This window comes from Glandiceps talaboti, chromosome 3 (assembly GCF_964340395.1).
Source record: "Glandiceps talaboti chromosome 3, keGlaTala1.1, whole genome shotgun sequence".
NCBI lineage: Eukaryota > Metazoa > Hemichordata > Enteropneusta > Spengelidae > Glandiceps > Glandiceps talaboti.
The window spans coordinates 14,987,956-15,002,156 of NC_135551.1; the positions used below are offsets into that span (position 1 = coordinate 14,987,956).

A 14,201-nucleotide genomic window follows, 5' to 3' on the forward strand; every position below is an offset into this window, starting at 1 on the left:
GAATAATCTATGTTTTTTAGTTTCCTTGAACGTAACAGAAAAAGTTTAAACAGTTTCTATTGCTGGGTGCATACATGTACTACGTCGTTCTTTGTAAAAAAAACTTGTTACACATGAGGAATTACTATGTCAAGTCCTGCCTGCACATGCGTTTCACGATTTCCCATATATTTATGCAGAGTAACTTAAATTTTCAAATACTGCTAGATATAGATAATATTCAAATAACAGACTTTGTAAATTGTTCTCACACACACACACACACACACACACACACACACACACACACACACACACACACACACACACACACACACACACACACACACTGCTGTGGTATGCAATTTTTCTCCTGCGTTCGGAAAAATACAGTTCGAACTTTAACCCGTATTGTGTTTGTGGTATTTGTTACACTCAGTCGAAAGTCCATATCTCAATCAACATTTTTAAAGTTGTTGGCGTAAATAATAAACATTACAGGTGTTCAAGAGTTGTAAATACAGAATAAATTTACCTTTCATGTTTTTATCTCATGAATACCTACAACTGTTACACTGACTGACATTGGCAGATAAGGAAACACTAAACGTGCTTGAATCGTTAAACTTTGCACCTTTGCTGTTTCATTATATGTTGCCAAGGTTCGCTCCATTCGGCTTATTTCAATCAACAGCTGTATGCGGGTCTAGCATGTAGATCAATTTTACATGATTAGTACCTGGCTTTTGTTTACCAGTGTATTGAGAGATGCCATATTGAGCCAACCGAGAGTGGAGGGTTGGTGTCAATATATTTTAAAGGAGATGACAGCACTTCTTCAACGTACAACATTGGATCAACAATATTCACACCAACAAATCAACCTGTGGGACATTCATGACTACAGCTGTACTAAGTAATTTAAACACAGCACGTGAAACGACGTCCCAAAGTGATACCCATATATGTTGCTCACCTGTTTGTGTTGACCTATTCGGTCATTTCAGATCTGGAACTATACTTTTAACCCTTGTCGTTCATATGAATGTCTAATATTTGGCGAACATATACCACCGCCGACGGGGAGTACATTTCTGGGAAATGGTAAGCTATTCTACGTACTGATGACTCCGTTGAAATGCGGTCAATGATCTTTATATGGCAGCTGCATGAATAAATATATACCAGATGTGTGGCGAATACTGTGAAATTTGCAGCACTTTCTGTCGCTCACTTCTCCATGTTATTTCGCCAACTTAACGACTAATTTACCTTGGCGCTGTTTTTTATTTTTATTATAAATTTTGCTAGGGTATGTGGATCAGAGTGTTATTAATTTTGATATTGTTGTATTTTTGTTTTGAAAATTGCTTCGGCCTAAATAGTAATTGAGTCTTCCAATACTTAAGTGATAGCGTGATGATGTGTATTATATATAAAAGGGAGTACATAGACGAACGCAATATACACACAGTGCTGCCTAAATTAACCTTTTCAGTTTTTAAACTAGGGTCAGTCATGTGTGTGTGTGCGTTTGTGTTTGTGTTTGTGTTTGTGTTTGTGTTTGTGTTTGTGTTTGTGTTTGTGTTTGTTTGTTTGTTTGTTTGTGTGTGTATGTGTATGTGTGCGCGCGTGCGTGGTGGCTGTGTCTCTATCTATCTATCTATCTCTCTATCTATCTATCTATCTATCTATCTATCTATCTATCTATCTATCTATCTATCTGTCTGTCTGTCTGTCTGTCTGTCTGTCTGTCTGTCTGTCTGTCTGTCTGTCTGTCTGTCTGTCTGTCTGTCTGTCTGTCTGTCCGTCCGTCCGTCCGTCCGTCCGTCCGTCCGTCCGTCCGTCCGTCCGTCCGTCCGTCCGTCCGTCCGTCCGTCCGTCCGTCCGTCCGTCCGTCCGTCCATCCATCCATCCATCCATCCATCCATCCATCCATCCATCCATCCATCCATCCATCCATCCATCCATCCATCCATCCATCCATCCATCCATCCATCCATCCATCCATCCATCCATCCATCCATCTATCTATCTATCTATCTATCTATCTATCTATCTATCTATCTATCTGTACATGTCTGTGTGTGTCTGTTTTTCTGTGTCATCGTTTTCTCTAAAACAGCTGACTACGAAATTTGGTGCACAAATCCTTTGGAAATATAGCTTCTAGTATGATGCCTTATTTGCATAATTAATGTTTTTTCAATAAATCACATTTCAAATTGAATATAATTTGGTACATAATCAAAACATGTCACATGTCATGAAAACCTTGTTGCTGTAGCTTTCAGTTTTAATGAGTCATTTACATTAACTAATGATTTTCAGTAAGTAGGCTATATTTTAAGAATGCACTCTTCAAATTCAATTGACTTTGGTACATACTTCAACCGCAACTAATTGCACATATATTCAGTTACATTCAATAATTAATGTGTATGGGAACGAAAATCTAAAGACTTTGCTTCTTACAGAAGGCATTGAGTTTATATCTGGTATTTTCCATTGTATAATTTACAACGATATTCGTCACTTCCTTTGTAACAATATAATATAAGGTTCTCTTCAAATCTGTTTTTAAGTATGTTGTACTACAATACAGTGCACCATTACTAAACTACATGTAGAGTACGTTAAAATCACTATAGCCACCTTATCATTCCGTATAGTATTATACTAGGGAACCAGGTAAGGTGTTATGCTTATCAAAATTACACTTACAGATGTCTCATTTATTTCTTTACATTCTCGCAGTACAATATGATTTTCTTCCTGCATTACTATACACAGCAATTTACGCCAAATTACGCAATTTTCACGATGGAGTCGAAAATACTACATGCCTATTTTTTCGAACATCTTCTAACCCCCCCCCCCCCTGAATTAAATGGCGTATCCTTTACGCTGTTGTCAAACCCACTGCGTACTTACGAACGCGCAGTGTCACCACATGTACGTAAGCCACATCCCATCACACCACACCACACCACATCACATCACACCACACCACACCACATTGTATCACATTATATCACATCACATCACATAACACCACACCACACCACACCACACCACATCACACCACACCACACCACACCACACCACACCACATCACACCACGTACACCACATTATATCACATTGTATAAATGTACCTGAATTAGGGGATTTACTCACCTTCACAGACACATGTAATATTCGGAACTTAAATCAGTGTGATGTATCTTGGCAGGGAAACAAAACTCTTATATGTACAAAAGCAACGGGAAATCCACTCTAAAGATAGACATGTTAATAAATTTAAGGGATGTATACGTCACAAGCAAGTATTGTTTACTTCCATTTCGTCAGTCAGGGTAAAGTTGTAATATTTAGTGTAAATGCCACCAGTGTAAATGCCACCGGTGGTGTTTTAGTAGAGTTTCGATGATAGCGACACTGCTGGAAATGTAAATGCATGTCTGGTATCAAAACAAAAAGGACTTGTCTTTACACTGTGAGTTAAATTCCATAAGGAAAGACATCTATCTAAATATGTGGTACATGCACCTAAGCTCTAAAACACACATTGAACACCCTTCATGTCTTTTGTACACAAGAATTTCCAAGACAAATCATACGACCCCAAACTTTGTTCAGGTTACACCTTATGAACTGTCATCATTAATACAGGATCCAAACAGCACTCATAGTTTGAGGTTAGATTCAATCAGAATCAGTGTGAATTTCCCGCCGAAAATATAAGCAGAAGAATGGATTTTATGACTATTTGTCTTTGACGTTTTCTCTGACGTTCGCCATCACCAAACATTATATGCACCACTAAAACAACTCCAGTTATTCAAACAGCGAATCACTGGTAAAAATGACTGAACCTGCCTATACCATTTAGTGGTGATTCACCATGCTATTGATGGTATAAACGTCAGCTTACCACCAATGGCACAGGAGATAAAACGACAACATATCTACACTTGATCAATACTTTAGCATCATTCTATGATACGACTGGTGAGAAACACCAAAGCGGGAGTTTTGAAATAGCCCTAATCATTTTATATGTTGAACGAATCTGACAGGAATTCAAGGCTCGTATCATGAAAGCTTTCACCATGATCATTCTGAAATACTATCTGCGTATATTACACACTTTTATCGGGCACATTGATAAATTAACTACGTGTGGATATCGAATAAGTAAACAATGTTAGTGCAACCCTATCCCACTACACACGAAATGGGACTATTGTCCCATGTGAGTGTCTGCCATCTCCACGTGCAACATTTCAAAAGTGCCTGTAGTTGTCCTGTTCACCCTGGCCAAGCATTAGCTCTTGAAAGCTCCCAGTACGTACAAAAACAAATATGAAATCGATGTAAAAAATTTAAATTGAGTGGCGATTTTGAATAAAAAAGATAACTGATGGCACATTGCTGAGAAAAAATAACCTGACAACTAATCGAAAATCTATAACAAATGTGTTAACGCATTCATATCTTTGGATCTGAATGTGAACCTAAAAATATTTTTCAGTGGATACCTGACCTGGCCTGTACCCTCATTTTGTACTGACCGAAATTGTACCGCACAATATAGCCGGTTTTCAACAGTGGACATCTGTATGCCGTATTCATCAATAAATTTGAAAATGAAAGCATCATATTGAACCAGAAGGACTCAATACACTCCTTTGCGTAGATCATGTTGCGTTCAATAAATCTTTCAACTCTTAGTTTGCACATCTTTTTACATATATTTCAAGGTCAAAGGTCTCGAACTCAATAGAAAGTTCATCTGTGATATCATGGGTGCAAGTTAACACTCAAATAAGGTCTCTATCTGAATTTCACTTAACGTTGGCTGCCATTCGGCCATAATCACAAGCTCGAGAATAAAAATTAAATGGATATGAAGACGATAGAATCTAAGAATGTAACAGTTGTGCCAAATATCAGAGATCAGCCAATGCATGTCAGGTGTACACTATGAATATCTTTGGCTTTTGACCTTGAACATATAGGTTGAAGTCTAAGGTCAAGGTCTCATGAGAATGTTCACCATACAGAAAATCATGTCTCCATTCAGTCACATAAAAGTAGTGTATTTCTACGAAGACTTTTTTAAATAATAAATTTTTATTGGGCTTATTACAAAGATTACAACCTTTCTTGAATGAATGAATGAATGTCTGTCTGTCTGTCTGTGTACGTGTGTGTGTATGTATGTATGTATGTATGTATGTATGTATGTATGTACATGTATGTATGTATGTATGTATGTATGTATGTATGCCTGCCTGCCACACTGTCTGTCTGTCTGTCTGTCCGTCTGTCTGTCTGTCTGTCTGTCTGTCTGTCTGTCTGTCTGTCTGTCTGTCTGTCTGTCTGTCTGTCTGTCTGTCTGTCTGTCTGTCTGTCTGTCTGTCTGTCTGTCTGTCTATCTGTCTGTCTGTTGTCTGGTTGCTCTCGAAAAAAATTGTTGTCATGGTGGTTGATAAAAATCCTCCCCAGAAATCAAATGGTTTACCGCGTTACTGACACCCATTTTATGTGTCAAGTGGAACTCAGCTTTTCGGAGTTAAAGCCTATGAGTAACCTAGATAGAAGCTGCCTTAATAAAACAAGGTTAACAAACAATCAGGTGCACCAACCTTTTACTGTCATACTGGTATTAAACATTTCAACCCTATGTATTATTAAATTTTGTAATTTTAGAATGATACTGGTTTTTCAAGATGTGAAAGTATTGCCAAGATAGCCTTTAAGAAATGCCTTACAAGACTCTTAAAAGTAATTATCTCTCCAACTCTCCCCGTGCCTATGATGCACAACCATCAGATGTGCTGACCTTTAACCTAATGAATTCATTTAACGTTTTTAAGAACATATTACAACCCTATTTATAAAGAATAGTTTATGATGATGTTGTTTTGTTAAGGTGAAGGTTATTACCTTCAAGAATTTGAGTAGCATAAACAATTAATTCGGCATTACTGGTACACATGTCCAGAGTTTCTAGGGGATGCCCCTTTGACCCCCCCCCCCCTCCACCACTGCCAATCCCAATCTAAAGCTCTACCCCATACCTCTTACTGTGAAGATGCTAGTAAACTTTGCAGGTTTTTACTTTTTTTTTTACTATTTCAACCCTATGCAGTTGCTTTGTACATGTTGATGCTGTCTTGCAAAGGTTGGACATTATTGTTTTAAAGAGTCTCAATATCCTGAAATTGGCTTTAAGTGCCAAACAACTCCTAGCCCCCCCCCCCCCCACCGTGAGAGGTTACATATTCCCATCTCAAGCTTCCCTCTATACCTTTACTGTCAAGATGCTATTAAACTCCTTTTTGAATATATTTACCTGTTGTAGTCGCTAATTTCGTTTGGCGTTATATTATTAGGTATTTAGTTAATAAGTTCATTCATAGGAACCCGAGAACCCCCTTCCAATACTTTTTTTTTAAAGTCTTGTTTACTTACATACCCAATGGTACCAACCTGTCAATATATATATATATATATATATATATATATATATATATATATATATATATATATATATATATATATATATATATATATATATATATATATATTAAATAGTGTCAAACTCGTAGAATAGAGTGCTCGATGCTTGGGTAAGCAGGGCGGGAATAATCAAAGTAAGTTAGTTGGAACTTGAGGTGCTTAGTTGTTACTACGAGTTTCACGCTCAATCCAATTATCAGACAACTGGCAGCTACTCGTGTTACTGTATTTATATGTGTAATACACAATTAACTTTCAATAAATTCTTTCACACCTTACATGAGTACATCACAGAACACTTGTTGCACAGGGAGGTCAGGAACCATGTTGCAAATAAATAAATAAATGTGTACAGAGATAGTTATCCATGAGTTTAACATATTTCATTACCCATGTATAGCTGTTTGTTTGTTTATTTATTTATTTATTTATATATTTATTTGTAACATGGTTCCTGGGCTCCCTGTGGTTGTCGTTGTAACCCTCACATAAAGTAATGAAAATGATTCATTTAATTTAATTTACCACTCATGCATGTTTAAAGTTATTTTAGTAACAATACAGATGAATTCTCATTTGAAGTTTCTTTAGCTACTTATATTTCTGACTTGAAAATGACTGCATCTTACTTTTAATATGTAACATTTATCGTAGGGCCTGAAACTGTGGTGTTAGCTGTAATGTGGTTTATTACGGAACTGCTGCTGCATCCTGAAATACAGAAGAAAATCCACCAAGAAATTGATGAAGTCGTTGGTGTTGATCGTCGTCCAGTGTATGCTGATCACGACAATTTACCTTATCTAAAGGCTGCCATGTATGAAACGTTGCGTTTACACTCAATAGTACCTCTTAGTTTATTACACCGCACTCTCTGCACCACGTCTGCCAATGGATGTCAAATTCCTGATGACATCATCCCAAATCATTGGGCCATAAATCACGATCCAGATGTTTTCACAGATCCGTATGTTTATAGACCTGAGCGATTTATTGATCCTAACACGGGTAGATGTGTCTCTTTTAATGAGATGAATTTTACTCCATTCGGAATGGGTAGAAGAGTATGTCTTGGTGAAAAGTTGGCAAGAATTGAGTACTTCCTGATTGTTGCTAATTTACTACATCAGTTTGAAGTCACAGTGTCTAAGAGCCATGGTAAACCTTCCATGGAAGCTGCACTTGGTTTAACTTATAGTCCACAGCCTTTCAAGATGATAGTTAAAAGTAGAAATGTATGCAAATAACATTATCAATCTTAATCTGGTGTACTGTCTCTGATTTCAGAAAACCATAAAGTCACAACTGCATCATGTGTACATTACCAAAAGGTTGACCAAGTAAATGAACTGTCATTAAAATGAACAAATAATGAAAGTAAAAAGAAATGCTCCAAATTGTGCAACGACACATTATTATTGCTTAGACTGTTGTTTTCCTGAGGAAAATATCACATGAATCATGCTACCAAAAATGTATCATACATGGGCAGATCTATACAGCCAACAGGGATTGAAGTAATTCTCATTTATGCCATTCATTCATTACATAAATACCTTTTATTCATGAAACAAAATTTGCTACACTGTGACCAGTCATTACAGGCTAATCTGCAAATCTATTCTCAACATGGGAATATGCGAATCAAATCAGAGATTGTGGCATACCTAATATAGCGTGATAAGGTGACTGAGCCCTCTTGCAAATGTCTAGCACCCAATTAATGATAACAAATAATGTCACAGTGACACATTATATGTATGTTGTATATAGATTGACACATTTCCCACAATGCACCATTCAAAATAGCAGGTTTGCAAGTCTCGCTATTGATCTAGAGAGAATTAGATGTACACCAACCTGACACAAATGTACATTGTCTTTCTTTTGTATCAATAAAATATCCCAAAAAATCAAAACTGGTCCTGGTTAATACTATTAATGTCTGTACTAAATTATCTTTCTGGTTATATCATTATATGGAACAGTGAACTGTTTTCCATTCCTGAAAACACACTCTTTGACAAATGTTTTGGAGGATGTGGTAGCCCTCGGTGAAATGACCTGTTTAATTACAGGGCATTAGTAACAAACTCACATAAAAAACAGAATGTCTTATCAAAGGGAACGCCATTGAATAACCATTTTTTTTCATTAGAGTATATTATGAAGGTTTTTATTCACCAAAACTGTAGTAATATGGTGCTGGCTTGTTAAATTTACAATTTACCAGTATCCAGGTATTGAGTCACACTTCTTTGTCCTCGTACATGAATATTTTGGTGTCAAAAATTATAGATTTTTCAGTGTTTTTGTTAGGGTCGTTTAAAACAGGTACAATCCATGAGAACTCCCCAACTTTATTTCCCTGGGCTACCTAGCAAAGTTATGGTACAAGGTTTGGAAATCTTTTACCAGACCACCCCTCTCTGTAACCAGGGTCCCAAAACCTTGGCAAAACCATTGTATTAATGCTGATATGGGAAGGAAGTGGGTAAAATCCACCTAAGTTCCACAGGTTATTGCTGGGGTTCAATACAAAACATTTAGTACATGTTATGGAATTCCGTAAATCTGTCAATTTTACCAGATTTCCCCTCTCTGTTAATGGGACATTAAACCTTAGCAAAAAAAACACAGTTTTTTACTTCAATCCTATGATATTCTGGCTCTAAACCAGTCAGTAACATCATTGCAGTGTATCACCACTGGAGTTGTACCTAAACTATTAAACCGTATTTTAGACAATCTGATGTTTGATTTTTTTTTTGGCAGCACACATTCTCCTTTTACTTGGCTGTCTTATCTGTAAATTCACAGCTTTCATACAAAAACATTTCAAATTTGAAAACTATACAATTCCAATCACTGTTTAAGCACCTCATCTTTTTCCTCGTCATGATCATCAAGTTCTTTCCTGATTTGTTCCACCAAATCAGGGGGTTGTTGATATTTCCGAGCAAAGTCATGTTTCCTCCAAGGTGCCTTGGCAATTTCAGCATTGTCAATGTCTTTGGGTCTAAGTTTGACTTTCTCATAACTGATACCTTCCAGGTGATACCGTTCCCATTTCCTACCCCATGGTCTCGGCTTCATCCTAACCTGTACGAATAGAATGAAGAAATGTTTATTTAAGAGGATTTAAGTATTCACTTAATATCTAAAATCACACCAACTGAGGACCCACCATTACCTCTAAAAGAGAGAGAGAGAGAGAGAGAGAGAGAGAGAGAGAGAGAGAGAGAGAGAGAGAGAGAGAGAGAGAGAGAGAGAGAGAGAGAGAGAGAGAGAGAGAGAGAGAGAGAGAGAGAGAGAGAGAAGAGAGAGAGAGAGAGAGAGAGAGAGAGAGAGAGAGAGAGAGAGAGAGAGAGAGAGAGAGAGAGAGAGAGAGAGAGAGAGAGACACACACACACACACACACAATGGGCCTTTTTGATAAATCACAAATGAGAACTTGGTCACAAGTATTGTGGTAAAAAAAAAAGTGCACCATATCCGGACTGTGTGATGTAATAAGCACAATTTATGGATTAAAGTAAGTCTTACTTGGGTATCATTGGTGGGTATAGGGTCAGTATGGCTGTGTTGTTTGGGTACCATGCATGATGTGTTATGTGACTTGCATGGGCATCAGTGATGGGGTGTATGGAGTTCCTAGGGCAATATTATATGGGTACAATGAATATCAGGATCAAGTGACTTACCTGGATATCATTAATCGGTATAGGGTCACCTGGGTTGTGATTTATGGGTACCATATCTGAATCAAATGTACTGTACTGGGGCAGTGCATCCCTTAGGTATAACAAATGCTCATCTACACTTTTCTCCAACTTCAATATTTCAATATTTAGTATGAGAGGGTTGTACAATTCATAACATACTTCGGTGCCTGTAAAGGATTGTGTAAAAAGAAGGAAAATGTGTTTAATAACAGTGAAACGACTATGCATAAAAGAGAGAAATTGTAATTGTACTAAAGTATTACATATACTAATCAACTATCATAGCCTTCATTTCTGGTCTAAGCCATTCTGATTAAAATCCAATGTAGTATACAGATCACAATTTCTTTTTGGCTGTTACATTTACTGTCACGTGTACACTACATCGGATTTTATTCAGATTGGGTCCAAACCTGCTTCTGAATAGTACTCCTAATGGCCATCCTTTGTCTTTGAATAAGAAATATTCAGGCATCAAATACATATTCCAGTTAACAGAACGATGAAATATTTCATAATTTGGCCAATAGCAGTGGTATTCATAGGGCGATTTGGGGATGGAAGTGAGAGCCACAATAGTTGAGTATTGTAGCATAAATACAGCAGACACAACATTACCACTCATTTCTCGTATTGTTCCTGTTATACCGGGTACTATTTTTTTTAGTGACTACCAGTAATTAAAAATACCTAATCACAACTGTAATGCTCCAGAATGTAATACAGCCTCAATTTACTTAGTTTTGTGCATACCACAGTAGGCATGACAAAAAAATGTTAACGTCACCTTGCCAAATCTGGGGCATCTTTGTGCAATGTTTACCTGTGAAATACCCACCTCCCCTTCAGTAAACCGGAATATGGCATATTTATTGCAATCACTTATCTCTGTTCTTACCTAGTCCATCAATCACATTTCTCAGGGTACAAGTGGCTCCGAGACCAAATCCTCCTCTCTTGATGCAGATTCCTGCAAATCTGCTTTTCTTGCCAGGTGCACACGGATCAGACATTGTGATGGCAACAATACTACCTGTGGATTCAAATAGGAAGCGATATTGTTCAGTTGGGTAGGGAATTCCAAGAAGTGAGACTGGTCACATGATTTGGAAGTTTAGGAAAATGGGATCGATTCCTTGATTAGGAGGTTTACTTTGGAAGCCAGATTGTTTAATTGATATGGTAGATTATAGAGGCAATGTGATGGTTTACAATGTACTTGATTAGGGTATTTATTTAGAAAATGAGATTGTATATTTGGTTAGAAGGTTCCAATAGGAGGTGAAACGAAGTAAAGATTTACTTCCTTAGAAAGTTTCGGGGGAAAAAAGACAATGTTTGGAACTTGGTTAGGGAGTTCCATATGGGAGAGAGATGATTTAGTTGGTTAGGGAGTTTCTGAAAGTAAGATTGTTCACTTTTTAGGGAGTTTATTTAGGAAATGAGATTGCATACATGGTTAGGGGTTCCAATTGGTGGTGAAAGTATTTACAATGTACTTGATTTGGAAGGTTATAAGGAAATGAGATTGTTTAAAACTTGGTTTGGGAGTTTAATAGGAGAGAGACTTTAATAAGGTAGGGAGTTTCTGAAAGTGAACTTTTTTAGGGAGTTTATTTAAGAAATGAGATTGTGTACTTGGTTAGGGGGTTTAGTTCGGATAAGATTGCATACTTGGTTAGGGGATTCCAATTGGCGAAAATATTTACTTTTTTAGATAGTTATAATGGGGTTTTTGTATTTAGAGTGTCAGCTACCAAAGAATTAGTCTTGGGTACCCAGACTCTTGCCGTTGAGGGCTCCACCACCACGAAGCAGAGTTTGGGAAATTACAATGTCGTCTATTGTAAGGAGCAACATGGCCACTGTTGAGATTTGGGACAGTCACTGATGGACAAAAGTGATTCTGAATTTTCATTTTCATCAACTCAGTATATATTTAACAGAAATCGTGGTATATATATGTTTTGAAAACCACCTTTGTTAGGAGTTAAATCAAAATACTCTTAGCAAGAGTTGACACCATGTGATTTTACTGCAGAGGTCATGTTGTTGTGGGTCAGCTCTCCGTGCAGCCATCTTGTAACAATCACTGTTTTGTATTTTCCCAGTCTCTGCTCGGGTGGAGTGGCGCCCTCAACGGCAAGAGCCTGGGTAACCAAGACTACCCTGGCAAAGAATATGATAATCCAATTTCATCATGATTCCCTTGTCTTTACACAAACAACCGTCATTCCATTGTAACGATGCCAACACTTACCAACATAAAACTCAGGAATATTAAGAACTTTTCTTCTTCTCAGCATATCTTGTCTTTCAAGATAATCTCTAAGTTTTGACCTTCTGCCTGGTCTGTGTTTTGGTGGAAAGAACTCTGGGCTGATGAATTTTTTAGGCTTGCCATCATCTACTGGTTGCCAATAATCTAGGTCCGCTCGTTCATGAAGATTTGATCCTGGTTGTGAGTGTGGTTGCTTTGCTCTGTTCACACATGTTGTACTGAGACAGCGGGCATATACTGACCCTATATTAGAAACTGTCAGAAAATCATTGTTAGATTTGAACACCTACAGGGCTGTCCTATTGGATCATGCCAATAGTGTTGTCCTATTGGACGCCAATAGGGTTGCCATCTAGGACCTGCAGGGCTGTCATATTGGACGTCAATAGGATTGTCCTGTAGGACCTACAGGGCTGTCCTATAGCCTATAGGACACCAATAGGGTTGCCCTGTATGAGCCATGTCCAAAACCTCCATACGACGCACTATAGGGCTGCCCTATCAAAATATCCTGTAGGATGCCCTACATGATCTTATAGGATTTGTTTTTGTAAGTACAGCCAATAAGCCATTTTGACGACTTGGTATTTAATGTCAGGGTTTGGAAATGTCTGATATTTTGTGGGGGCAGGTAATGTGCAATTTAGCTGAACTATCAAGCCAACTCTGAATCGCTTCCGTCTAGTTCCGTTAACTTTGCAGGAATTGTAGTGTTTGCCTCCAGTTAAACATCAGGACAAGAACTGAAGAAAAAAATCCTCAAAATCACAGCAAACGCTACAATTATTGCAGCTTGGTTACTACTATACTATGGGTGTTTTTATGCCTATTTGTAATACTAATTATTGAGCTCGAAGTCCCATCTATGGATAAATGCACAAAATGTTTGTGTTTTCAAAAATTGTTGTTGAACTTCAACAAGGATTTCGTAGTGCATTAAAATAACCCCCCCCCCCCTCCTCGTATACCCCCCCCCCCCCTCCTCGCACAGGGAGCTAATAAGTACAAGCACTTGAACCAATATCTATGAAAATATAAATAAAACAGTATAATGTTCACCTCTATTGTGTCAGTGTCTATCTTTGAATGCAACATGAGAGCATATGTCTTGAGTATGTATACTAATACTATATAGTATTGATTATGAACGCATAGTATTGACTGATCTGAAGATTCTAAAACTGTATAAGTAACGCCTGTTCGACAAAAATACTCTAACAAATGATAAGGTGGGATTATGTTCTTGGTCACTGAGAATTAACGAGTCAACAAGTGTACCTAGAAAGTTCTGAAATTTCTTTACCTGAACAGGAGAGGTGGCGAAAATTTATGGAACACAGAGAAGCCATGCTGCTGATGGTGGCTGCCATATTGTTTTTGGCTCATCCCACTCTAAAACGGGTATAAAATGTCGAATTTTTGATTTTGACAGGGCCGTGTGGAACCACTTTGAAGACCTTGTACCTCTAGCTCTTGTACACGATTACAGTAGTGAACTATAAGGATTGCAAAAATGTTGATGGCGAAATAGTATTCCAATTTCTCGAGTTGAATGCGACTCAAATGTAGAGCCCAGTGTGAGATCATCTTACCTGACCAATACATAAACTCAGAAATGTTTATGAATTTGACTTGTAAACAGTTAATGTAACGCTTTTTGTGTACATTATATTTCTTGGTTTCAAT

The 14,201-nt window shown here is 37.5% G+C and overlaps 1 protein-coding gene and 1 pseudogene across 1 annotated transcript; one reads left to right on the top strand and one right to left on the bottom strand.

Annotated features, from left to right (window-relative positions):
• The first annotated feature begins 7,189 nt into the window (after positions 1-7,189).
• Positions 7,190-7,756, top strand: LOC144433097 (cytochrome P450 2U1 pseudogene; annotated as a pseudogene).
• Positions 7,757-8,173: 417 nt separating this feature from the next.
• LOC144432872 (large ribosomal subunit protein bL19m-like) lies at positions 8,174-13,875 on the bottom strand. Its single transcript, XM_078121169.1, has 5 exons — positions 13,819-13,875; positions 12,495-12,770; positions 11,133-11,267; positions 10,214-10,401; positions 8,174-9,611 (listed from the first exon to the last, which is right to left on the bottom strand). Exons 1-5 carry the CDS (start codon positions 13,862-13,864, stop codon positions 9,375-9,377), a joined length of 882 nt encoding a protein of 293 aa, XP_077977295.1. The 5' UTR covers positions 13,865-13,875; the 3' UTR covers positions 8,174-9,374.
• Positions 13,876-14,201: the final 326 nt, after the last annotated feature.